Below are 27,636 nucleotides of genomic sequence, written 5' to 3'. Positions count from 1 at the left end.
TAACCCCTGATCCATCATGTCATTATAGTACCTTTCCTACTGTACGGAATACAATGAGGGATATTTTGCATAGAGCTGCATCATATGCGTGTTTGCATAACCCTTCCCACCAACTCCTGCACTTCTTCATCCACTTTCATCAGTTCATGGTCAGACAGCTGCTTTTTAGAATAATTTCGTATCGCGTGAGTTTCCACGACTCAAAAACGATAAGGTTCCTCAAGATTCTATACGCACAAATGTTTTTGCTCCAAGGCAACTAATTGCAATACACTGACAATCTCTCGCTCTGGTGTGTAACGTGATGCAGTAGTTTCCGTAAATGGTCTTTACTCGATGGCGACAGTTCGGTGGTACTGAGCCGCATGAGGTGCAGCTCGTGCTCCTCAGCAGGAACATTTCACTTTACGAGCCATTTGGCAGCCGTGTATTTCAGCAGGCTTTACTTTTTGTTCAGTGACGGGACGGTAAAAACATAATTTCCATGTTCCTGACTTCATTCGCGGACACTGCATTTTCTACAGAAGAATGACTTCAGTGTGGAAAAGATTACAAAGAGTTGGCAAAAAGGCTACTAAATTTCAATTCGTGGCTTCGTATCAAGAACTTGTTCTGGAATGTACAAAGAAATGGTAAGTTATGATTTCTTTTCCGTTATAGCGCGTGTGCTTCCTAAAGACGCAGTGCTGAAGGGCGGTTCTTCTGACTGAAACAGTACAATGCGCACACACTGTTTCTTATTTTAATTTAGCGTTGGTAGTAGGCTAATCTAAATGATTGTGAATAGAACAATTAATACAGCTCTTGATATTAAGACTGTATTTGAAATGCATTGGAGAACGTTGACAGCCACACACACCTCTACTTCCGCCTCCATCACTCGTGCTGTCAACACTAAACATATTATGAACATCCATCATGATAATCTAAGCAGAATAAACTGCTGCTGCTTCTTTTAATTTTGATTTACCTCACTCACATAAGCGGGAGTTATAATTGTTTCATTGTTTCAAATTGAGTGGTGTTGCTTTTCCTTTCTTTTTAGGTGTTGTCCTTTTCATTTTTCGGTTATATATTATATTATGAGAGCTTAAAGAGCATTGAATTCCTCTTGACTTCACCCTTAAATAGTCGGGGAACTACTTTATTGGTGTTTTCCAACACAAAACTCAAATATTAAGTTTTGTGCAATATTTGGCTTTTCTTTTCTTTTCTTTTTTTTCTTTTCTTGAAAAAAGTTTTTCATATAAGCAGTGTTGAGGTGAGAGAATTAAACAATTCTACTATTTCTGCTGTCTATCATGTGTCTTGATCAGGAGACTCTTGTCGACACAGACAGGGAGTGTTTGGGTCCTCACATGGAATATCTGTTCTTATCTATGATCAAACACAGCATTGTCAGAAAGAATTCAGTCTGATTGGATTTGAAAAAGATACTGTTTTTCAATCACAAGTACATAGCAAAGACAAAAAGGTGTCTTCAAATCAAAGTAATCAAATCAAATTACTTTATCATCACTACACCATACACAAGTGCAACGGTGAGTTGAAATATTGGGTGCATCATCCACCAACATTGCAGTCATGTAATAATGACAGTATAAGACAATATACAAGACTATATGCACAATACACATAATACTCTAAGATGTTTGATGCTTCTGTTGGACTGGAGAATTTGTTTGAATAATTTTGCTGATATTAACTATTGACAATATTCTATGAACAAGTCTTGGCCTGGCAAATGAAGCAACCCTCCTTATTCAATGGTTTGTCATCTGCCTTTAGGAGAACTGAATCACTCTGTAATTGAATCATCTTATTGGTGATCTAAATGATCTCAGTTTCACCAATTCTATATTCTAGAAATGAGTTACTCTTTCTTATTTAATATGGACTCATATTCAAACTTTCAACTTTGTTATTGGAAAAAATAGGTTGGGTTAATAGTAAACTTGAGCAGTCGTAATTGTTGTTATCACCTAATGAGCTTACAGCTGATGTGCAATGTCCTAGATCCTCTTGCAACACCGAGGAAAGAAATTCCTGTATATCTTTTCCAGAGCTTTCTTTTGCTGACCTAAACGTGTATCGCAGTACAGCTTTCTTAAAATCTCTTTTGTTGAGCAGGTAGTGGTTCTAAAGGTGAAAAGAAACTACAGAATGTGTATTTCTGTAAGCACGTCTGATCTTGTGGGTGATTTTCATATACTGCCAGTGGGCCAAAGTCTGTTGATGTTACGCCACAGCTGAGGAGGGTGTGAGCAGGAGATATCAGACAGCTGAAAATGACACAGCGGTTGCTTCTGATGGGGTAATATAACTTGAACGGGGTGTGTGTATGTGAGCACGTGTGTGTTTATCTGACAGTTACTTTACATGTCAAAGTGATGAAAAAAGGACTGAATTATAGGAAGAAATGACAATAAGAGAACTAATTTTTCCAACCAGGCTGGCAGTCTATTTTTACGTCCATCCGCGCTCTATCCATGTTCCCCCTCTTCTCCTCCTAATTTATCCTTTTAGACCGTTCTGCCCTGTTGCTATTACTAGCTGTAACCTGAGTAAGAGTTTGGTCTCGCTTCTTTTTGTGTAGCGGTTCGTGCTGCTACTGACACACATTACCTTTGCAAACATCAATGTGAACAACAATAGATGATCCAGCTGTACTGTGACATTTACATCTGGACCACGTTCATTAAGAATCATATTCTTGGTTAGTTTAAAAAGATGTTATTAATTTTCCCTTCATTGAAACTCATGCCATTTCAAACCTGTTTGAAACCCTTCCTCTGTGGAATGCAAAAGTAGCAATTTCTATTCATATTCTGGTCATGGTTTTCCATGCAAATAGAATGAATTGGGACTTCATTAAAGCACCATAAAAATATCTGGTCCATGTGACTCATACGCTACAATAGCTATGTTTCCATCCACTTATTTTTATGCGCATTTTGGAATATCGCATTAAAAAAACAATGTATGGAAACGGCAATATGCGCAGAAATTCTAAAAATGTGCATAAAAAACGTATGCGCTCAATTGAGTCAGATAAAAAAAATTATCCGATAAGAAGACGTGCACATAAACTGCGATTAAAACACATTTACCGAATAAATCCCACGATGCGCAACAAAAAACTCACATGACTTTGCCTCGACAGAGGATGTGATTGGATAACTGGACTAACCAGCGGACCAATTTCATTGCACAGCATCTTTCTGAAATACCTCAACCAAAGTTGAAAAAAGATTTTGTATAATGACTTCCCAAAACTGTCTCACATGATTGCATTACATTAGGCATCCAAATGCAAGATAACATGACAGCATTTATTGCGTTTCGTCATTTATGCAAATCAAGTAATGCAGCAACTTCCATTTTTATTACATATACTGTATTTTGCGCCATTTTCCCAGGAAGTGACAATTTCGTTCTCTTGAACACATGGGATGGAAAAGCTGCTTTATTCACAAATCTGTTAAACCCATATTCCAATTTTGCGCATAAGTTAAATTTGCAGCTTTGGATGGAAACATGTTTTGAAGCCGTGTAATAGCTTTGTGTGATGAACAGGGCAAAGCCTCATTTTGTGTTGGAACATCATGAGAGCAAATACTATACAGTTCAAAAGTTTGGGGTCAATAGTAGTTTATTCTTCAATGATGCATTAAATTGATCAAAAGTGACAGTAAAGACATTTATAAAGTTACAAAAAATATATATTTCAAATAAATGCTGTTTTTTAACAAGCTGTTTCCACAAAAATATTAAGCAGCACAACTATTTTCTACTAATTACTAATTACTTACTAATAATAATAAGAAAGAAAATCCATGAGCAGCAAATCAGCATATTAGAATGATTTCTATGTGACACTGTAATGATGCTGAAAATTCAGCTTTGACATCATAATAATTTGCATTTTAAAATATATTAAAATTGAAAAAAGTTGCTTTAAATTGTAATAATATTTCACAATATTACTGTTTTGGCTGTATTTTTGATCAAATAAATGCAGCCATGGTGAGCACAAGAGACAAAAAAATCTAAAACTTTTGAACAGTCAGTGGTGTATACAACAAATCTTTTTTTCCCCTTCAGTATGCTTATACCCCAAAATATAAGTCGCCATTATTAAATGCGAACAGCTGTTTGTAAACACACAGTGAGATCAGAGACCAACACCCCTTGTGCTGTGAGCCAAAGTCAGCTCGGTCATGTGACCTTGCCGAGTTTCCTCCAATTCTTAATGCAGCGAGCATGGCAATGAACAGCTCAGAGGTGTACAATGGGCTCACATCTGAACAATTCACTACTAAAGGCCAAGTTTATTTAGGAAAAGTACCAGAGCAGATGTGTACATGCACACTGTACACTTGATAAATATGATTTTCATTAATTTGTGTTTAAAGCTCCACACTTACGGATTTGCATTTTTTCTGGCAATATATCATCATAATGTTCTGGATATCAGATATAAGGCTTATATGGGACTACAGGGTGCTGTGTGACCTCAATAAACAGACTTAAACAGCACAGGAACTTTTTAAAAGCTTTTTTTCTTTAACTTGTTTACATTTTCATCTGGCAATATTGGTAGCAATGCAGGGGAGTGAATGTAATAGATAACCACATGTCCCAAATGACACCAAATTGACATTTGGTTATTTAGTAAGACAACGTTTCATGCATCAGCCTCACTCAATTATTTGTTCTTGGTGCTTGTTTGTGAGTAAAAGGTTCACCCAGTTTGGATTCGTCTTGTATGCAAGGCCTTGCATCATGTGCTCTTGTTTTGTTTTGGGGTTTGAAACATTTGGCAGCATTTATTGATTCCTTTCTGCCTCTGGGTAACACTGGGAGACCAGATCACAAGATCTGTTTCACTGCCTGTAGCTTTCTGCAGACACATACACAACCAATGCCACAGTGGCTTTCTCAAGATCATTTCGTATAGGCTTTATATGTACTTCCTGCAATTTTAAGCAAGCACTGAAAAGTGATAGTCTTATTGTAAAAGTCCTTATCAATAGTAAAAGACCCATTATTCAACTTGTAAACTCCCACTCAGCACTCTTTTATTTTTGTTTTATAGGCAACCAGACAAACTGAGAGTGGTGTGGACAAGGAGGAACAGACGCATTTGCTCCAAGGTACAAAGATAAACCATCTTTAATTGTCTATTAAATCACAAACCTGACTCTCGATTTCTTCCGTTTCTTCCAGGAGCACACCAAAACTTTTTGTGAAAATTTTATGAATCTTAATCTTTAATTACCATTGTGTATGAAATGTGCTATATAAATAAACTTGCCTTGCCTATATAAATAATTATTTAATATTAATGCTTTTATTGACACACATTTTAAATAATATACAAAATATTATTGTTCTAGATACAAAATTATTCATGAAAGCAAAGGTAATTTAGTTTATGACTATGCATGTCCAGGAATCCACCATTTCAAGTTGATTTTCTTCCCAAGCTTTCAGTCAGAACAGTGTACTGACACTTAAATTATTATGTTTAACATTGCTTTATTTACAGTGATTTACAAGTGCTTACAATGATTACAACTGCTGTACAATGTGGATTATTATGACTGACAGTGTTGTTATTTTCTCATCAGCTTCATGCATGGCAGCCAGGCATCAAAAATCCCTACAGGGGAATGGTGGTGTGGCCCGTACCTGAGAATGTGGATATTACCGTCACACTCTACAGGGTATGCCACCTATCACATCTTATTATTAGCTATATGATATATATATATATATATATATATATATATATATATATATATATATATATATTGTATGAACTCATGCAATACACAACTTGTTAAAGATACTGACAAATGCTGAACTATACTATAATTTGTGTCAGTAAATTTGTTGAACTTTTTGAATATGCTTTTGTTTCACAGGACCCACATGCAGATGAGTTTGAAGACAAAGAATGGACATTTTTCATTGAGAATGTGAGTTTTTTTTAATAAAGATGAAGTTTGATTCATAGATTCAACAAGGGTCTGAAACATTCCTCAGAGATTTTGGTCCTTATTGACATGATAGCATCACACAGATTTGTCGGCTGCACATTCATGATACGAATCCCCCATTCTACTACATCCCAAATGTGCACTATTGGACTGAGATCTGGTGACTGTGAAGGCCAGTTAAGTATAGTGAACTCATTGTCATGTTCAAGAAACCAGTTTGAGATGATTTGAGGTTTGTGACATGGCACAATATCCAGCTGGAAGTAGCCATCAGAAGATGGGTACACTGTGGTCATAAAGGGATGGACATGGTCAGTAACAATACTCAGGTAGACTCTGGCATTTAAACGATGCTCACTTGGTACTAAGGGGCCCACAATGTGCCAAGAAAATATCCCTCACACCAATAAACAACCACCAGCCTGAACCATTGATACACGGCAGGATGGATCCGTGCTTTCATGTTGTTTACAACAAATCCTGACCCTACCATCTGAATGTCTCAACAGAAATCTTCCAATCTTCTATTGTTCAAATTTGGTGAGCCTGTGCATATTGTAGCCTCAGTTTCCTGTCTTTAGCTGACAGAAGTGGCACCCAGGGTGGTCTTCTGCTGCTGTTGCGGTAGCCCATCTGCTTCAAGGTTTGACATGTTATGTGTTCAGAGATGCTTTTCTGCAGACCTCGGTTGAAACCAGTGGTTATTTGAGCTTTATATTTCTATCTTCTCGAAGCAGTGTGGCCATTCTCCACTGACCTCTGGCATCAACAAAGCATTTTCTCTTTTTCGAACCATTCTCTGTAAACCCTAGAGATGGTTGTATCCTAGTAGATCAGCTTTTTCTGAAATACTCAGACCAGCCCGTCTGGCACTAATAACCATGCTACATTCAAAATCACTTAAATCACATTTCATTTCTTTACATTTCATGTTTCTGAAGCTCATTTTGACCATGTCTACATGCCTAAATGCATTGAGTTGCTGCCATGTAACTGGCTGATTAGATATTTGTGTTAACGAGCAGTTGAACAGGTGTACCTAATAAAGTGGCCAGTGATGTGTAAATGTGTGTGAATGTATATATATATATATATATATATATATATATATATATATATATATAGGTAATTCAAAATGCAAAAAGAACAAAATGTGAAAAATTTGCTTTAATTATTCTCAAAGTTACCTTTTCTGATGTTCTATAGGAGACAGCTAAGGGCAGTCGGAAAGTTCTGGCTTCTGTGGACTTGAACGTGAAGAAGTTTGCCAGTGCAACACACTCACAGACAGACCTGATGCTCAAAATGAAGCCTCTGTCGGTGAAGGTGGTGGAGGCCACGCTGAAGCTCTCCTTATCCTGTGTGTTCCTCAAGGAGGGGAAAGCAACGTGAGTTCTCCCTGTTGACCTCATCCACATGGAGTTCTTGCTCAGGAAGTTTTAACACTTGCATGTGGTGTTTAATTATTTAGATTCAATCATGTGGGAATGTGACCACAGCAAATCTTTTTTTGTGATTGCACCGAAACCGAATGCATGAAAATTGTTGCAAAAACAAAAGGCAACATGTTCCTTGATTTCGGTTAAAAATATTTGGAGTGAATCCAACAAGAGAAATGGTTTACTGTTGAACACTGGCGTTAGTTTCTTTCCTGACATGTGCATGTCAAGAAGCATGCAGAGCAGAATTTCCAAAACAATACAGCCTTGTAGAGATGCTGTATTAGGATGACATGCAAACAAATTCCGTGCCTAATATCCATTAGATCAAATAACTTTACAGTTCTTGACCAGTTATGGGTTTCCTCTGTAGGGACGAGGACATGCAGAGTCTCGCCAGTCTGATGAGTGTAAAACCAACAGACATTGGGAACCTGGACGACTTTAATGAGAGTGATGAAGAGGAGGATAAGAGATCCAGTAGTGGGCTTAATCTCAGTACTGCAGCTCCAGGTATTATAAAAAACAATGAACATATACAATGGGGACCAAACATCTGAAACCACATTGAAAATCTGGGATTCAAAATACATTTTAAACAAGGTAACATTATGATGTAAAATGCAGAAGAAATATACATTGTTTTGCTGATAATATAATTTGTAATGAAAAGTTAAAGCATTAAGTTACAAATACACAATAGATGCATTTTCACTTGTGGTCTCAGACTTTAGGACCCCACTGTATTTATAAAACACTTGCATACTCATGTCTTGTATTCTTTATCTTATATCCTTATTCATCTGCCCTCTTGCATGAATCACTACTGATGCATGTATATTTTCTCTTACCATAGTAACCCTTACTTCCTCACATGCTAGAACTTCTCCTTCTGTCTTTCTCTCTCTGTCAGCACCACACCTTCCTCTTCGACCAACACGCTCCCAAGAAAAGAGACCTGCATCTATAAAGAGCCCTTCAACAATAGGTACTAATATTTACATGCTCTTTGCATATTCTCTCTATACACTCTTTTCAGTCAAATCATGTGTCTGATCATACTGATATAATTTTCTTTCTTTATAAAAATTAAGTTCATATAAAACCACATTCAATTAATTATTTCCATTGAAATATTTCTAGAATGTTTCAGGAATATGATTCTTCACTGATGTGGTTTTGTTGCACATGATTATCACATTCATTCTTTGTCCTCCATTGCTTTGACTTGCATTTCATCATTAATTTCATGAAAATATTTAAATCTAATTTAAAGGGTGTAGTTTACCTCTCAATGAAAAAAATCATCATTTACTCATCCTCATGTTGTTGTCAGGACCCTCATGTCTTTTTCCTGGAACACAAAAGGAATTTTGAAACATATTCATGCAACTCTGTTTCTTAACAAAAGTTTATGATTCTTCATGTCATTATTGAGATGCATTGTGAAATATGAAATTGTGTCCAGTTTGATTTGATTAGTTCAGATTATTTTAGAATGGTGCATAATTATTTCCATGTTTTTATTATGTCAATTATGTCAAATTACATAAATGTAACTGGAAAGACAACTTGCATTTGTCAAATACTGAAAAAATTATACATCAGGCAGTCTCAAAGCAAAATCTTGGCTACGAAATTAATGTACACTACCATTCAAAAGTTTGGGGTCAGTTAATATTAAAAAAATAAAAACTTTTATTAAGCAAGGTTGATAAAAGAATCAGCATATCAGAATGATTTCTGAAGGATAATGTGACACTGAAGATGAGTAATGGCTGCTAAAAATTCAGCTTTGCCATCACAGGAATAAATTACATTTTAAAATGTTTTGGAATAGAAAATATTTATTACAAATTGTAATAATATTTCAACTTCTTCAACTTTCAAATTTTTACCAACCCCAAAGTTTGAACAGTAGTATACATTTATTTTTGTACTGTATGTCGATGAAATAGATTTTCCCTGAGATCACGTGATGGAAAATTTACTTAACCAGTAATTAAAAAATAAATGAAATCTGTCATATGTAATATATGGGAAATAATGACCATCTTTAAATCAAGCAGGGCCTGGGAATTTACTTTTTACAAAATTACTTTTTTGGGACAGACATGGCTACTGTGAACTGTTGTTGGAAAATAGCATTAAATTCTCCTTTAGTGTTAAAATAAAAATAAATAACAGAAAAATAACAGTGTACAAGTTTGGAATAACATGAGGGTGAGGAAATAATATTATCTTTAGGGTGAATTAACCCTTTAAATGTCTTTTATGACGATGCACCACCATCCTTAATGATACATTCATGACCTTTCTCTCTCTCTCACCTCTATATTTCTCTTTTGCTTCATTGCTTTTCCTCAATACTTCTCTTTTACTTTCTCTTTCATTATATTGCTATCTTTCTCCCTCCATTTTTCATGCTAACCTCAGTCAGTGGTAAGGAGAGGCCTGCTGATGGTGTCCTCTCACGCCCAGCGTCTGGCACTATCCGTAACCCTGACCTGCCAGCACGTCCACCTTTACCCACCCCACCCAGTCCAACCCCTCGCACCATGCCCTCACCCGCCCGCTCCAGACCACCACGTCCACCACCCATTGCCCAGCTACAGGCCCCACCTGACTCCCCCACAGAGCAAAATACTACTGGTTTGCTCCCCCCAGCATTGCCCAAAGTCTTCCAGCCATCCCCTGGCTCAGGTACCATAGCTCGACTTAAATTAAACCACTGGAGGTCAGCAAGTGGCCTGCTATACTGTTAGTTGCTAGTTGACGTTCCTACTTGATTACAGCTATTTGTATGTATGGTTATATGGCTTCTATGGTAACAACGTGTACTTCAATTGGAATTGAAGTTCTTCTCTTCTAATAAAATCACAATCTCAGGTACAATACCAAATTAGATACATTAAATTGTTCAAAAATGACAGCAAAGACAAAAATGTCTATTTCAAATGCTGTTCTTTTGTCAAAGAATCCTGAGAAAATCATGATTTCCTCAAAAATATTAAGCAATGTTTCTTAAGCAACAAATCAGCATATTAGAATGACTTCTGAAGGATCATATGACAATGAAGACTGGAGTAATGATGCTGAAAATTCAGCTTTGCCATTACAGGAAAAAAATAATCATATTAAAATATATTAAAATAGAAAACAGTTATTTTTAATTGTAATAATATTTAACAATATTTCAGTTTTTACTGTATTGTGATTAAATAAATGCAGCCTTGGTGAGCATAAGAGACTTCTTACAAAAAAATCTTACCAACCCCAAACTTTTCAACGGAAGTGAATATTTATTGACCTTTTCGTGTTGCTAGTCTTATATTTCTTCAAAAAAATGTGTCTAAAGCACTGCACAAATGGTAATTGTTTCACTTGAGGAAGTGAAGTCATTTCAGCATTTACTGGTAGTCGGTAATTTTATTGCCATCTAAATTTTGAACATTTTGGTTGTTTTCTTCCACTCATCAGAAAATTCCTGGCTGATTTGCGTACTGTTTTTGACAAACACCAGGGTCATGTGGTATCATTTCATTCCCTTCTGCATTGTCATCTTTGACTTTACATGGAGGATTTGGCCAAAAGTTTTAGTAAATCTTTTTGATCACTATGAAGCATGTGTAGGGCTGCGAAATGTGGGTATGTGGTGCAAAAGAAATTGTTTCAGAGAACTGAGAACTGAAATTCACTATGGCCACATACGCATTGCAAATTTTGAATAGTGACAACCGTATTTAGCTGCAGTGTGCATGTGTGAATTCATTGACATCCACATGCATGTGTTGCAAATGGACCCATGCAAATGTTCTTTTACAGCCATCACCCAGAGAAACAATTCTAATAGCGCTTATGCATCTGTGTATTTCTCGACAAAGCCTGGACTACATATTGTTTATCTATCTATTTTTCCCTCTATAATTATAGCTCCTGTGCCTTTTCCAAGAAGACTGTCAGGCTCCGAGGCCCCTCTGGAGGGTCCGGTGACCTCTGACTATCCTCTGCTCAAACTCCCTCGGGCTTCTCTTTCTTCTCCTTCCGATCCCTTCCTTTCTCACTCTCCCTATCTTCCCACTGTGCTCCCGAAAGGTAAAGACTCATGATTTCTAAACATTCACAGACTAAATGCAAGTCAGAGTACATTTACTGTAATTCTAATAGGAATAGTAAAACTTAGCCTGACTCTAAAGGAAACTTTAAGATAGCTTTTGGAGAAGTAAGATTCATTTCCTCTTAGCCACTGTCTCTTGTTCTCACTTTTTCTGCATCTCTGACTAATTTTCTTCTTTCACGTGGTCTGCGTTCTCTGTGTCATTGCACTTCTGTCTCAGATTCTTTTGGAGCACCTCGCACCAATGTTTTTAAGCCCAAGATTGTCCCTGGTGCTCGCCCTGTATCCCCCACTCCTGTCCCTCTCCTCGAACCCAAAACTTCTTCCCTCTCTCTTTCTGAAACGCTTAACCATCCATCTGCTGGCAGTGTGCCAGGTATTGAGAAATCTTCCAGACTGCATGTAAACAGTAAAGGCAGCAATACTAAAGTACAGTTAACAAGTGCACTTAAGGTATTAATTAAATGTGTTGAACATTTGTTCACAATCACTTCATTTAAATTTCCTTTTAAATGTAATGTTACTACAAGGAATATATTTAATTCTGCTTTCTAAAGACTGGTCAGAAATTGTAAAAATTGCAATTATTATTGTTATTGTAAAAAAAAAACTAAAAAGTTTGTCTTCAAACTTTATGCATAATTGTTATGCAAGTTGATATTCTGTTCATATTTTTTCCAAGCACATTTTACCAATTCCAAACCACATCAATATTAGTAACTACTATTAATTTAGTATATAATCTATAAGTGACATATTGTTAACAAGGGCTGGAAGTGAAAAACGCCGGATATTCAATTGGGCCAAACATTTTTAAAGTGTCAAAATTATGAAATGCCCAAGAGAAGGATGCAATACTAGAAATTGCAAAAGCAAGGCATGACCATTGGAAAGCGAAATGCTCATTGGGTCAGCAGGGTCACAAAAAAGCAGGTTAACTGCAAAATACTTTAAGACTAAAGGTGAGGAATTAGGTGTGAAACCATCAGGAACCCTTTAGTCTTCAGTGCCACCATTTTCCAGAACCTACTTGGAGTCTCCAGTAGTGTAAAGTTTCAGGTTCTCAGAGACATTGCTAAGGTAAACAATCCTAAAATATGACCCCGACTTAATAAGAATCACAGGCGGAAGTGTTGTGAAAATATGATCAGAATAACGACTTGCATAATAATTAAGCACGCACTGTATCATATATTATTTTTCTTAAAAAGTATAAATTATTTTTTTATACATAAAAATATATAGCTGCCTTTACACTTTAGGAAACGGTCCATCTTTATCATATGTGATTGTCCCTTAAAAAGTTTGAAAGCCCCTACTCTGATGTTTAGATCAATATTTGCTTCAGATAAATATATATTGATTCAAACTGAGCCTCTAACACTTGATCAAGGAATGCCTGTTATTTAGGTTGATCTATCTAAAAACTTCCTTCACCTGTTTTACTTCTTTTTGTATATATTTTCCATCTTTTTCTCACAGCTTTTGCAGAGCTAAATGAGCGGACGATGGCGGATTCTACATCTCCTTTCTTCAGTGTCCCTCTAAATGAACCTGCTGTTCCTTTGCTGAGCAAACCAGATCTTGAAGCTCTTTGTGAAACATCTTGCCCTTCTAGTCAACTCCCCAAGCCACCTCCACCTCCCTCTGTCTCCCTCTCTTACCCCATTAGCAAACCTCTACCTGTCTCTTTTACCCCAGCAACTGTCTCCTCCTCTATCTCTGCTCTTGCCCTGTCAACCAGTGACGCTCTCACAAATGCCCCCTGCTGTTCACCTCAATCTTCTTCTGCACGGTCAGGTACTAAACTGCCTATCGTTTGCTTTAAAAGAGACCGTAATAGGAACTAGTGTGACTGGTGATAGGTCTAACGGTTATAATGTACTGTACTAGAAGATTTATTTTGCGATTTAAGGGTACATTTACACAACAATGATGAACTAAAAACGGTTTTTCTAAACTAAAAAAAGTTTTTCATTTGCGCTTTTGAAAAGTTCGCTTACAGACCACAGTGTTGTTAAATTGAACACATAATGCGCATGCACATGACGTCACCGTATCCACAAATTTGCGCCTTTGTAGTTTACACAGAGACCATAAGAGTATCATTTTCAAAAACTTGCACTTTGAAACCAGTTTTCAAAAGTTTGCAGTTCAGGCCCCCAAAACGCTGTTGTCATGTAAATGAACGGCAAAAATGTATAAAAAGTTTTGTTTTTAGTTGTCATGTCATGTAAACGCCCCCTAAATTACATCTATCATTAATATAAGGTTTTTGTTGTAACTAGCTACAACCACCATACGCGACTAGATTATTTATGTTTGCCATGTCATGCTAGATAGTCCCGCCTACAGGGAACTCTCATTGGTCCAAAATCCCACTTTAGAGATTGCTTATTTGCATAAAACTCTGCAATGACGTTTCCACTCACGTCATCTCAAATCAGCAGTTGTCTTTGAAAATGAATTCAAAAATTAAAACTTAATAAAACTCATAATACATTAATAAAATTATTTAAAATTTTTGCTTTTATTGTATGTCAATTGTTTTCCAGAAATATCCAGGGAGCTTAACACACTTACAGAGGAGGATCAAACAAATCCATTTTTACAAGGTGAATAAGTATTCTTCACTCTTGTCATTAATGATGTAAAAGGCCTAAAAATGATTGAAACCCAAATAGATTAAGATTGATTAGCTTTTATTTATTTTAATAATTATTCTGATTCAATTTGCTGTTATGTTCCACAGATTTACTCGCTGAAGAACTGAAGACCTCCGAGCCCAAACAAGAGCAACATCGGACAGTCTGCAGCATTAGTATAGCCAATCAACAATCTCCTTCCTCCCTCCGTCAACCTGAAACCAGCAGCACTGAAAGAAAAGAGCTCAGACCTGCCACACCTGTAAAAAGGTGGGCAATTAAAAAAAAATTGGTTTTGGCATCAAGTATAATTCACTAATAACATAATATCAACTTTGCAGACACAGTCTGATTGGCAGAGGTGTAATCAGAATTTAGTATTTTGCTCTGTTTATAAAGCATTTCTGCATGAATATGCATTTAACTCTTTAAATGAGAAAAACTGTTCGTTAATACCAATAGGGGAAATGCATGACCTTGTCATGAGCCTATCAAAAACAGACCATGACATTTGCCTACACCAGCTGTGTAAATGTTTGAACTCTCCATTGCTTTCCCTCACCACTCCAATCCTGCATCTCTCTTTCGCCACTAACATTGCTGCCACACAAAGTGCTGTCTAAGGAAAAGCTGCATCTAATCTTACCAAACACTGCCATGCTTTGTGGCTTCTCACCCCATATTTGCCACCTTTGACACCAAGTATCTTTGTCCCCCAGTCTTGGGCCTGTTGGCAAGTCATCTTTAGACACATCTGGAGTACCGCCTGTGGAAGCTCCCAGATCTGAGCAATTGGACATTGGGACTGTCCCTCCTCCACACCCATTCTCTGCTCCAGCAACAATACCTCACTCATCAGTGGTTTCCACTCTTACAAAGAAAAATCAACAAGTTTTTATTGCAGAGAAACCACCTTTGGCTGAGGAAGAGCCTGATTTTAAAGTGGCCGATTTTGATAAAGTGATCATTACATCTCAACCCATTAAAGATGTTACTATTAGCAGTCGCCCTGAGAAAGAACCACTCAAAATTGACACTGAACAGCCAATGCAGTCCAGTCTGGTTCAAACCTTTTCAATAACCAATGATGACTTACTAAAGCAACCAGAAAACACAATAATTGAATCAGCAGGGGAAGTTCCTCCAAAAGAGCTACCGAGTGAGCAGAAAGCAAAGGGTGCTCTGCTTTGTGCCGACCTCAACAAGTCAGACGAGGACAAGATAATCAAGAAATTTGCTTCAACTTTGGTTACCCCTACAGAACAAAATATCCACAATGTTTTATCCAGCTCATCACCTCCACAGCAAGAACCTACCGATCTTCCCAGGGAAAAAAGTCAAGTGTGGGTGGAAGAAGTCCTTGCATCTAAGGACGACAGTAGTTTGAGAGAGCAAAAGTCCCATAAGGATCACCTGGACAAGATTTTAACTATTGTGGAAAGGTGAGTGTGTTGCTCGCATGGTACTATTACACTCCCAAACTGCTGCAAACTTAAACTTTCCTCTTTTGTGCTACTTCCTGTTTCAACAAACCCTTATCTGTCCTTTAATGACATTCATTTGAATAGTTAGGCACATAAAATTCTGTTTTATAGATAACACATTTTAAATATACTAACTGACCTCAGTATGAACAGATAGGTTTGTTATATCTTCTTCGCCAACCACAAAATGACACTTCTGTAGAATTACATCATCAATTCTCCAGAAATTTGTATTTGAACTTACTAAACTCTTTACTAAATGCTAATTTTCTTATTTTTCTCTATCTGTAACTATTTTCTTCCTGTCTCATTCTTCTGTTCCCTGTTATTCTCTCAGTCAAAATGAAATGGCCTTCACTCCAGATGACAGGCCTAGCATTAGCCTCAAAGCAGCTGCCCCTCAGATAACAGCTCTGCCCAAAGAGCTTCCTCCTATTCATCCCCAATCCCTGGAGCCCAAAGTCCTTAAATGCATCTCAGAAGAAACTCCAGCAGTCAGTGAGCTGATTGTAAAGGAGTCAGACAGCACAGTGTTAACGCAGAAGAGCATGGAGGTCCATTCACTTCCGTTCACCCAAGCAGAAGTGCCAATCTGGAGTTCTCTGGAAGAGAATGTAAAAGATCAGGAGGAGGAAACAAGAGATGAGGAAATAAATAAGCACAAAACGCCTCACAAGATGCCAAAAGAAGAAAATAAAGCTGAAGTGTCCTCAAAAAAATCATTAGATGGAGGGTAAGAGACATTTTGACAGTGCTCAACATGGTCTCTAATGTTCAGCCATGGCCGAGTGCTTGCATGCTTGAGTTTTGTCACGTCTCATACAATTAAGTGTGTTAAAATGGTATTTTGGGGCTTTTGTGCACTCTTATGCGTCAATAAGAGTAAGTTTCGGCAAGCAATATTTGATAAATTGGACATAAACGTGCTGATATTGATATTGGTACTGAGTATTATAGCAGGAAAATTAATGTGGATTAAGTTATTAATGCATGTTTGATCAAAACAAGGTAAGTAAAATGTGTCATAAACCCTATTCCTTACCTCACAGTGAAGAAAAAGCTGTAAACCAAATTGAGGGTGCTGAGAATCTCGTTTTAACTGAACCAGTGTCCCAGCAGCCCTCCAATGTCCTAAAACCACAACCAGCTGATACAATTAAGGAGAAAAGTAAAGAACCTTTCAAAGTCAGTATACAGGTCCGTATGAAGCCTTCACTTCCTGTGATCTCCCCTGCTGTTGCTGCAAAGGAAACCAGGACATCACTGCATCTGGAGGAACTTTGCCCTCTGACGCCCAACTTGTCTCTGGATACCGAGTCTGACGAAAATGGTTTAAAGAAAGAGGTCACGTTTGAAACAGAGAATGTGTTGTGGGCCACAGTAGAGGAGAAAACAAAAGAAAAAAGTGATGAGGTTGTTAGCATGGCCAAGTCGATACCAGAAAAAGAGGTCCTGGATAGGGGGTAAGTGCGTGAGGTTTGTTAACCTCACTGCATGGAGTTTTGTGTGGACTGCAAACTGGGCTTGCATAGGTTTGTCCATACTATAGTTTGGAGTCAGTAAGATTTTTTTGTTTTAAAATAGTTAATGCTTTTATTCTGCAAAGATGCATTCAATTAATCAAAAGTGACAGTTATTGACATTATATTAACAACATTGACAATTTATTTATTTATTCTGCCTGTGTTTCTAATGGATCTCTTAAAGAGTAAGCATTAGTTTTACTTGCTGGGAGTTGAGATGTTAGCGAGAGAATATTAAAATTCAAAGAATATTCTTGTCACTTACACTTTTTGGTCCATGGCAGCCAACGTGGACAGGAAACATCAGAAACCAAGCCAGAGGAGCAAAAGGATTCCTTCGATTTGTCCCCTTTCCACCACAATCTGAATAAAAATGCTATTAGAGAGAGCCAGAGAGAAAAAAACAAAGAGAAGACCCCTGAAGTGGAAGATTCAGATGATAAGATGCTGCTGCAAACTGGCAGTGAGAGAATTTGGACAACTCAAGCTGGACCTAAAGAAGATCTCAGGACTGTAGGTGTCTGTTCAGGGACTGAACTTGGCCTTGAGATTGATGTAGGAACGGATAGGACAATGGACACGTGCAAACAGGAACTTGACTCTGTTTCTGATCAGGAAGAGGTATCTGTAGGCTTCATAAGGGGGATATTCGGTGTTCTGTACAAAGGGTAAGTGTGGGACAATTCTGAGACTTGCACAGAGCTTCTTTGGCCTCGGCATCTGCATGGCTATAATTTAATTTCCCCGAAACACTGAAAGGTTGTTATTAGGTGTGATTGTGCATTTGCAAGGAAGCTTTTGCATCCACAGTTAGGGTGTCCTGTAGTGATGAGAAGCATAGCTTGCTTGTTTGATTGATTAAATACTGGCTGGTGATTTTCGCGGCTAAATCAAAAACAGCCTTTTTGTGAATGGAAACCATTTGTTTTGTCATGGTGTAATGTAATTGTGTCATTTAAATGTCCTCGTCCTTTAGTTATGAGACCATGACATCTATACTACAGCAGCCAAGTGCTGAAGAAACCGATGTTCAAGATGACACGATCTTGGACAATCAAGATGGATCTGTGGTTGAAATTCTCCCTCCCGAGGCCTTCTGTGACACCAAAATGGAGCATCCAACTGATGATGAGCCCCAGGAACACCTAATCAAGGATTTGTTACCATCTAGCGAGTTACAGATAGATATTCAGACTGCCGAGCCGGTGGCCATGAGCTTGGTGGAGTGCTTGAAACTGGCTGCCAGAGAAACTCAAAGCGGATCCATTAATTTCAAAGCCCAGGATGAAGGAAGTCCTTCTAAACAGAAAACCCAACATACATCAAAAAGAAATGACAAAAGCATGAAGATGGAATTAAAGTCTGAGAGTGTGATATCAAATGAAAAGATAAACAAAGAGACATGCTTGCCTCTGGAAACCACAAAAGAAGACATACCTGCTATAAAAGGGGTGCAAAACATCAGTGCTGGAGGTAGTCTGGTGGTAGACTATAAGGAAATAAAAATACACGAAAACCCAAAAAGAAATGGACATGGAGAACTTCTGCTTGGCAAGATGACTCCTGGAAAGATAAAGATAAAGACAGCAGATTTAAGGCCTATGGCGGAGGAGTTGGAATTTGAACTGGGTCAGGAAGACTTAGGGACAGTGTGGTCTGCTGAGCTATATATGGATGGAGGGTAAGTGCATGACCTCTGCCTGCACTGCCTCTCATTTTTATGACCCTCCTTATATGATCGGCACGATTTTGGCAATGTTCCGTCTGGCTGACAGTCAAGCGTTTTAGTCGTTATTCGTATTTGTCTGTGACATGGGCTGGTGGTGTAAAGCAGTACATTTAATGTATCTTATGTCTAAGAGATGGGTTGGGATGCACTACCATTAAAAACTTTGGGTCAAAGATTTTTTTTATCAATACTTTATTCAGCAAGGACACAATCAAAAGTGACAGTAAAGACATTTATAGTTACAAAATGTTTCTTTTTCAAATAAATGCTGTTCTTTTGAACTTTCTATTTATCCTGAAAAAAAAATGTATCACTATTTTTCACAAAAATATTAAGCAGCACAACTGTTTTTAACATTGATAATAATAAGAAATGTTTCCTGAGCACAAAATTAGCGTATTAGTTTGATTTCTGAAGGACATTGTGACACTGAAGACTGGAGTAATCACTGCTGAAAATTCAGCTTTGCCAGCACAGGAATAAATTCAGTTTTTAAACTGTAATACTATTTCAAAATATTACTTTTTTTGGTGAGAATAAGAAGTTTCTTTAAAAAAAATCTTACCGACACCAAACGTTTGAGTGGTAGTGTATTATGAGCATGAAACATATTGTGTTGGTTCCTTTTTTTTAAAGTGCAGGCTTTGATTTTGGGCTCTCTGTGGTTTATCAGAAAGGAATAAACAGCAATTTCACAGCTTGTTTGTCTATTTTGCAACTGCTGCTGCAAGCTTGCAAAAAATTGTTAGCAGAAAACGTTACACAGCGACTGTGGGCTAACGCTGCTGTTTGTAGCCCCTTGCTGGAACTGATTGTGCCATTTTCACTTAATTGCATTTTTACTGAAAAACATTTGCACGCTATAATAACCAAATTGGTAAGGTGCAACATTTTGATATTTTGTTCTGGTGTCCCATTTCTCACAGACCAGAGGAATCCTCAAAACAGCCAATACCACAACCAAGAGATTTCACAGCCATACAAACACTAGAAGCACCTCAGACTGCCTTTCCATCAGAATCCGTGTCTATATTAAAAGACACTACACTAACGGAAACTATTTCCCAACCTGTTAACAAAGTTATCCCTCCTTGTCAAGATGAGTGTATGCAGTCACCACCCCCAGTGCCTTTACAGGAAGTCGGCCCTGATGCCATCAATCAAAACAGTAGCGGTGCAGCGGATAACAAACATGTGGTTCCACATTACGATGAAAAAGGAACCACTCCTTTACATGTAACTACAGAGACAACAACTGTAAAGACTGCTGAGATATGCAATGATGTTGCAAAAGAGATGAGTGAGAATAACTTATCACCACTAGAGGGCGACACTTCAAAAGTTGAGATGGAAAAAGAGAGCAGCCCAGTCATCACTAAGGCATCAGAAAGCATTATTGTAGCAGCCACAGTGAAGCCAACGGATATAAACGTTGATGAGAATGTTATTTCCGGGCAGGACATTTCTCCGAGAAGCTCTGTGGTCCCGTGGCCATTCCCCTCTCCTAAACTTGAAAGACACAGTGAGCCAACAAAAGGTACAGAAAGTTCCAGTCTAAAGGATGACGACCTCTCAGAGGAGAATGTTCTGTTAGCAAAGATTTGTCAAATGGTAGAAGAGGAGACTACACTGCCTCCAGCTCCTGCTCCACGCACTAAGAAACGCTTGATCCCCTGCAAATCTGATTTCGAACTTCCTCCAACTCCTCCCCTGCAACTCAAGTCTAGCATGAAACTGCCCATGGAAGTGATACAGACAAATTTAGATCAGACTGAGATCACAAATACTATTGGACCTCAACCATCAGTGATTTCTCATGATGAGATAGATGAGAAAATTGACATCAGTCAGTCTCAGACTTCCTCTGTGCCACTGGAGAATTTGAAGTTAGATGATAGAGAAGCCAATGCTAGAAATGCTGTTTTAGATAATAATGTCCGGTTAAACAAGCAAGAACAAAATGTCCAGCTGGAATGTATGGCAGCTGAAAGGGAGTGCCAAGATACGCCAGCTGTTAAGCCCACAAACCAGACAGAGAACACAGAAACAGAAGCTGAAACTAAGAACAAGGAACAACCAGATTTAAGTATTGATAGAAGTGAAGAAGCTCAAATAGAGCAGGATAGACCACCATCAGTGCCTGATGAATTGTAAGTTTGAGTGGCGTGTAAACACTAAAATTCAGCCTTATTTTACCATATTATGTTGTTTGAGTACCATAATATATTGTTGAACACTGTGTTTATTAATATTTGCATGTCTTTTCATCAACCTTTAAAACAACACCCAAAATTTTCTAAGCATTGCAGAGGAAGACCCATTTTGCATAGCAGAACAATTTCATTTTTACTTTAACTAGGTGAAGATAAAACTATGATGAGGAATTGTGTATTTATTGTAGCACGGGGCAAAGTCATGTCAGTATGTCTTACATATTTACTGTCCTTTTGACAGGTCTGGTCATCCTCAAGAAAAGGATTCCTCTAATGTAACCCCAGAGGCTAAAGGGAACGAGACACCATCTGGAAGCCCAGGCAGTGTGCAGGTTAATGGCCAGACCACTGTAGATGCATGTCATGTGATTGTGCCCCCAGTACGCAGTAAAAAGAAAATCATTCCACCACCTATGGACCTCACAATAGTAAATACAATAGATGAATCAAATAAAGAGGGTTCAGCAGTGCCTGCTTGGGATGTGAGTGGCATTTGCTGTTTAAAATGCATGTTAAATGTAGACTGTTTTTTGTTTTTTCTAATAAGGTCTTTTTTCTTTCCTTTTTTTTGTCTTTCCATTTGTCACTATACAGTTTGCCAGTCCACTGCCCAGTCCTGGTCTGGTGACCTCCAGTCAGTCCTTGTTGAAGTGGTGTCAAGAGATCACTAAGAACTATAAGGGAGTAAAAATCACAAACTTCAGCACCTCTTGGCGTAATGGCTTGGCGTTCTGTGCCATCCTACATCACTTCCACCCTGAGATAATGTGAGTTTCATGTCTTTCATACCCAGCTCAAAACAAACTTATTCTTTCTTAGTATGATTCAATTTATTCAACCGCCTAAAAAACTTTTTTATAGATTACTTGTTTCAATTAACAGCCATTTTGTACAAAAAAATAGCGATGCACTATGTATTTATAGCATATCGGTCGATAGCTTTAAATTTAATACCTAATTCTGCATGTTAATTTTCTCTATTTTTTATTTATCTTTGCCATCATATAACACTCACTTGAAATCTTTAAAAACTACATTTTAATAACACTGGAAAATTAAATTTTTGGCAAATTCAAAATGAATGTCCATTGTTTATATTGTGCAATATAATGTTGTGATGCCTAAAATAAACTTGCAGAAATTAAAATAATTTATTTTATTGTTAATTTTAATACATTTTATTTATACAAAGTAATGTAGAATATTAATATTGGAAACTCATAGCTTATTGTTCATATATGACAACAATTACAGAATTAATTAAAATGAATTATAAAATAATTACTTGAATGAATCTCCCAAATACAGATGTTAAAACAAACTAGGGTTCAAAAATTCTTTCAAAGGCTTTATTTTAATTTATATATTCTTTGTCACCATTTAACTGTTTACAATTAAAACATTCATTAAACACTGTAAAACATATCTGATTGAATGAATTTGTTAATATGTACTGACCTAGTTGTTGTTTTCCAGTGACTTTGATGCATTAGAGCCTCACAACATAAAGCAAAACAACAAAAATGTAAGTTTGTTTTAAGCAGATGTTCCATATGGACAATTTTTAACTATAAACACAAAACAAACCCATTCTTGCTACCTATTTTTCTTCTTTTTCAGGCTTTTGATGGTTTTGCATCACAGGGAATCTCTCGTCTGCTGGAGCCCTCAGACATGGTCCTTCTCTCTGTGCCAGATCGTTTGATCGTCATGACGTACTTGTGCCAAATCCGTGCTCACTTCACCGGGCAGGAGTTGAGCGTGTTACAGATTGAGCAGAACAACAGTCAGTCCAGCTACGCAGTAGCCGGGCCAAACCAGCAGGCGGATGTACAAGCAGCTGCCAAATTCTGTGCGGAGAGGCTCCAGGCTGGATCTGTGTCAGGAGACAATAACAGCAAGGACTCACTGGGAGAGGAGGGAAGTGACTCTGTGGCGAAGCCCAACGGAGGTCTTGTTCCTCCACCTCGGACTAAACGTGCGGGAAAGGTGGATGAGAAGGGCAGTAAGGATACACAAGGAGGTGCGCAGACACCTGTGGCCCCGCCACGACCAAACTCAGCTGCTTCCAGATCAGGATTTGGGCACATACGAGATGCGGATCTGATGAAGAAACAGCGGTCACGGCTGAAGAGTGAATCCATGGATGAGACTGATTCAAAGGAAACACCAAAGGAGGTAAAGGACATTAAATGTTCCCTTTCCTTGCATTTATGTTTCAATATTTAATCTAATAGTATCTTTTCAACTAACCTCTGACAGTCAGATAAACGTGAACCAACAGTTCAAGGAACAAATGGCTCAACAGCTGCAAGAAAAAGTGCTGAAATAGGTAACCTACCTTAACATCTTCCTAAAAATTTTTTGAATTTGGAAAGATTTGATATTACACACTCTAATTTACCTCTTTTCACCATTTGATATGTGTTTGCAGAACCTCACGAAGTAAACCATGATGTTAAATCAACAGATAATGAGACAATGGTCAGTATACCCTCCGTCTCCCAGTGTTTCATCTTTTAAAAAAAAGTGAAATTCTTGGATAACCTCAAAGCTTGTGATTTTAAAATCTAAAATTAGCCAATTTGCATGTCAAATACATAGACAATGTCTTTTTTTAATAGGGCTGCATAATATATTAATTAAATGAATGAAATATTACAAATGTACAAATCGTGATATGCATATCGCAATGACTTGAGATAACTAAATGATTTTATTACTTCAAAAAATTACATTTTATATATATACTGTATATATATATATATTTAAAAAAATATAGGATTATCATAAAGCATATCACATTGTTTAACAAGTTATCGCACATCACGTTTTTCATCAATATTGTGCAGCCCTACTATCTAAATTTACAATAACCATCATAAAAGTCAAATTCTGGGGCTGGATTCACAAAACATTCTTAAAAATAAAAGTCCTCTTAATTGCGGTTTCCTCTTATTTTCTAACTTAAAAATAAAGGTAAGAATATTTTGCATTCCCAAAAAGATTTTTTAGGAATGCTCTGTTTTTTTTTTTTTTTCTTAAGACCCACTCGTGTCTGGTGTAGACAGTGTTAGAATGTATCTTAAGAAATTTCCTTTTAGTGAATCCGGCCCCTGATTCACAAGCTTTTACCATCCCATATTTAAAGGTGCTGTATGTAACTTTTTCACTCTACTAAAGCATAAAAATAGCATAATATATTTGCATATATTGAGGAAACGTGCTAAGTTCACATACTCGTTTCTCTGAAAAACACTTCTACAGCCAGTTATTTTACTTTAAAATGTGCGTTTCCTGGCTGGAATGTTTGTTATTGTTTTGGTCTGTGATACTGCACAGTGACAATTTGGCAATTTTCATTGTCCATTGCGCTCGTTCCTGTTGCGTGTCCTCAAACTGGCAACCCGTGTGAGCGCCGTCCAGTCTGAGGAGCAGGTGGCGGGAGAAACGACAATCTCCGATATTTTTAATTGGACTGCAGTACCTATTTTGACCACTAGTTGTCATTCTTACATACCGCACCTTTAATTTCCTTGTTTCCAGGAAAATCAAGCCTTTCCTTTTCTCTCCATTATCTTTGTGCATCATCTCTCTTCCTCCCCATTTCCAACCATTTTCGCTTTCTTTTTCTCTCTCTCTGTCTGCGATACTTTCTTGTCTGGTTTTATGTATGTCTCCCTGTGGTTCTCCCTGTGGTACTTCCTGGTCAGTGTCTGCAGGACACCAATCAGTATGTGTTGAGTGAACTCCAGGCCCTGGAAACCGAACAGAAGCACATAGACAGAAGAGCTGATGTCGTGGAGAAAAGGCTCAGAAAGCTCATGGAGACGGGTAAGAGACAAACTCACATAGAAAGAAAGAGTTTAGCTGATTTCAAGTTAACTCTTGGAATGCAGCATGATACTTCATTATTATCTGTTTAACAGGAAGTGATAAAGATGAAGAAGAGAAGCTGATTCAGGAGTGGTTCACTCTGGTCAACAAGAAGAATGCTTTGATCAGGAGACAAGACCATCTGGAGCTGCTGTATGTCTTGATAATATTACTCGCATTCACAAGTGATATATAAGACACAGTCAGTCCACACCGATAAACATTAATGATGTTATCCTTGCAGGCAAGAAGAGCAGGATTTAGAAAGAAGGTTTGAGCTGCTAAACCGAGAGCTCAGAGCCATGATGGCTATTGAAGGTAAGACATGTAACTGATATGTTATTTAATGGAAACGCTGGTCAGTCACAGCTTAACAATACATTAATATTTTGCCTGATGTTGATAAATCTAATATATAAGATTAATTTAATAATAACAATCCATAATAATTTATTAGTTATGGCTGATAATCAATAAAAAAATCCCCTGCTTGGCCCATATATTGGTCTATTCATATGTTAAACCTTTACTTACCTATTTCCTATGTGGCTGCAGCTTTAGTAGTCAGTATTTCATCACTCACATTCATATTCCATCACTCAGACTGGCAGAAGACTCAGGCCCAGCAGCACAGAGAACAGCTACTGCTGCAGGAGCTGGTGTCGCTTGTCAACAAGCGGGATGAGCTGGTCAGAGACATGGATGCAAAAGAGAGAGGGTGAGTCAAGTTTGACATTGCGTACTCTCTGAGTAGGTACTACATTTGAATTTGAACTTACTTTGCGACCGTTAAAAAAGTATGTTCTATATAGTATGAATGTGTGAATTATGAATGTAATCCGGACGTACTACATCCGCCATGTTGTCATTATCATGTGACCTTCCAGTGTCAGTTACGTTGCTTCACTGCTATTTATAAATCCTCTCCCATGGCCTCATGGGATAGTAAAGTGTCCATCGAATGCACACTTCAGAATCTCGCTGAAGTTGTAGGTCATCTGGGGACTTTTTGCGTACTGTTTTTCGAATACTACTCTGCTGGCGTACTGTTTTTCGCATACTGTATAGTAGGGAAGTATCCGATTTCGGACGCAGCGACTGTTTTGGTGCACTGGCATGGTGAAAATTATAAATGGGTTATGTGATTTTTCAAATACACATGCACTGTATGTATTTGTATGTGCAGAGCTTTGGAGGAGGATGAAAGACTGCAGAAAGGTCTGGAGGCAAGACGTAGAAAATACAGCAACAAGGAAAAGTGCATTCTTCAATAAAGACTTCATATGAAAACTGAGGCTCACTGCACAAGAGACAATCTAGATGATTTTGACTACACCAGGACATTAGTGTGCCTTGTTTTAACTTTCAAAGACATTTGGCTTCAACTTTAAACCCTTCCTCACATCATCTTCAAGATTTCAGTGACAAATGTTGGATGTATAGCATGTACTAGTTATACTCTGAAAGTCTGCACAATGATTTGAAGGTTCTTCCAGGTTGCACCGGTAAAGAGCTTGATATTATTAGCAATATTGCTTTAAATCTGAAAAGGTCTTTATTGTTTTCTTGGACAATAAACAAACACCCTTCTCATACCTGAATGGTTACAGACAAATGAACTGAACACAAGACATAAAAGGGAGTAAAGAGAAAAATCCTTCAAACTGCTGTAGATTGCAAAATAAAAATAATTTATTGAGACTTCTGTCATGTGACCTTCATCAGGATTTTTTACTGAAGCGAACAAAACATTGCTCAAGCTACAAGCTACAGCAGTGAGTAGGATTTTTTTCTCCTTTGTTAAGTTTTATTGGAAATATAATGTTTCCTGTGATTTTTTTTTTACTTTGCTCCAGATGATTAGGATGATTTGACTTTGTCTTTAAGATGTATCGAACAGGCAAAGAGACTTGTGCCAAAGTTTGCTGTTTTTACATTATTTATTTAAGCGTGTTGTTTCCTGGTATGTCAAAATGTCTCTGTTGGGCTGTTGTCTTGTATTAGCTGCAAATTGTATTCTCTGATCGTTTATCAGACAATGTGTCTCCAAATGAATGTATTCATACAATTTTAATGCATTGCAGTGCCTTTAGATATTTAATACTTTTTGAAAAGGGGCTTTTTATATATACCGAAGCCTGTATTTTCCAGTTTTAAACCTTGAAAGATAACACAAAATAAAAAAAATATTTATGGATTGTTTTATAGATATATAAAAAGTATTTTGTCTGACTGTACTCTTTTTGATAAATGTGTTATTCATTCCCATTTTAAGATTTATTAGTGTTTTATTCAATAAAGTTTGATGCTGTTTGAATTAGTGTTGTATAAAGTGAAGTATTTCTTTTCTGGATGAAACATGGAGTGTTTTTTATTTTTTATTTTTTAACAACTATACCATTTGAGACAAATGAAACAAACTCAAACTTTTACCTTAGCAGCTTGAGTCTCTTTAGTCAGGATCACAAATCATCCTGGGACTGGAGATCTTTTGACTTGAAGTGAAAGAAAGCTAACGTTACACAGAAACCTCTAAACAACCGCATTGAAACGCCTTGGAAACCACCTAAGTTACAACAACTAACGTGGCGATTTGTTGAATGGG

At 37.4% G+C, this 27,636-nt stretch overlaps 1 protein-coding gene across 11 annotated transcripts; it reads left to right on the top strand.

Moving 5' to 3' along the window:
- The first annotated feature begins 128 nt into the window (after positions 1 to 128).
- ehbp1l1b (EH domain binding protein 1-like 1b) lies at positions 129 to 27,348 on the top strand. Of its 11 annotated transcripts, none has more exons than XM_079861846.1 (30): positions 129 to 632; positions 5,099 to 5,156; positions 5,634 to 5,729; positions 5,931 to 5,984; positions 7,212 to 7,393; positions 7,818 to 7,957; positions 8,358 to 8,432; positions 9,881 to 10,147; positions 11,378 to 11,539; positions 11,782 to 11,937; positions 13,044 to 13,361; positions 14,117 to 14,176; positions 14,314 to 14,476; positions 14,926 to 15,648; positions 16,028 to 16,423; positions 16,740 to 17,153; positions 17,498 to 17,881; positions 18,190 to 18,894; positions 19,869 to 21,092; positions 21,397 to 21,487; positions 21,750 to 21,922; positions 22,632 to 22,680; positions 22,776 to 23,333; positions 23,418 to 23,487; positions 23,590 to 23,639; positions 24,878 to 24,989; positions 25,085 to 25,184; positions 25,276 to 25,349; positions 25,635 to 25,749; positions 26,218 to 27,348. In XM_079861846.1, exons 1-30 carry the CDS (start codon positions 529 to 531, stop codon positions 26,303 to 26,305), a joined length of 7,161 nt encoding a protein of 2,386 aa, XP_079717972.1. In that variant the 5' UTR covers positions 129 to 528; the 3' UTR covers positions 26,306 to 27,348. The 11 variants fall into 11 exon arrangements, with proteins under 11 accessions (XP_079717972.1, XP_079717970.1, XP_079717969.1 ...); XM_079861844.1 differs by having other exon boundaries at positions 24,869 to 24,989; XM_079861843.1 differs by having other exon boundaries at positions 21,397 to 21,637.
- Positions 27,349 to 27,636: the final 288 nt, after the last annotated feature.

The sequence above is a fragment of the Squalius cephalus genome (genome assembly GCF_949319135.1).
Source record: "Squalius cephalus genome assembly, chromosome: 24".
Lineage (NCBI taxonomy): Eukaryota > Metazoa > Chordata > Actinopteri > Cypriniformes > Leuciscidae > Squalius > Squalius cephalus.
This window is presented reverse-complemented; position numbering and strand designations above follow the sequence as displayed.

What these genes read in the sequence shown, in the direction of transcription:
- ehbp1l1b (XM_079861840.1), top strand. Translation starts at nt 529, where the DNA reads ATGACTTCAGTGTGGAAAAGATTACAAAGAGTTGGCAAAAAGGCTACT. An exon ending in CCAGCCATCCCCTGGCTCAG is followed by an intron (nt 10,148 to 11,377) that starts GTACCATAGCTC and finishes CTATAATTATAG; the next exon opens with CTCCTGTGCCTTTTCCAAGA. An exon ending in AACAAATCCATTTTTACAAG is followed by an intron (nt 14,177 to 14,313) that starts GTGAATAAGTAT and finishes TATGTTCCACAG; the next exon opens with ATTTACTCGCTGAAGAACTG.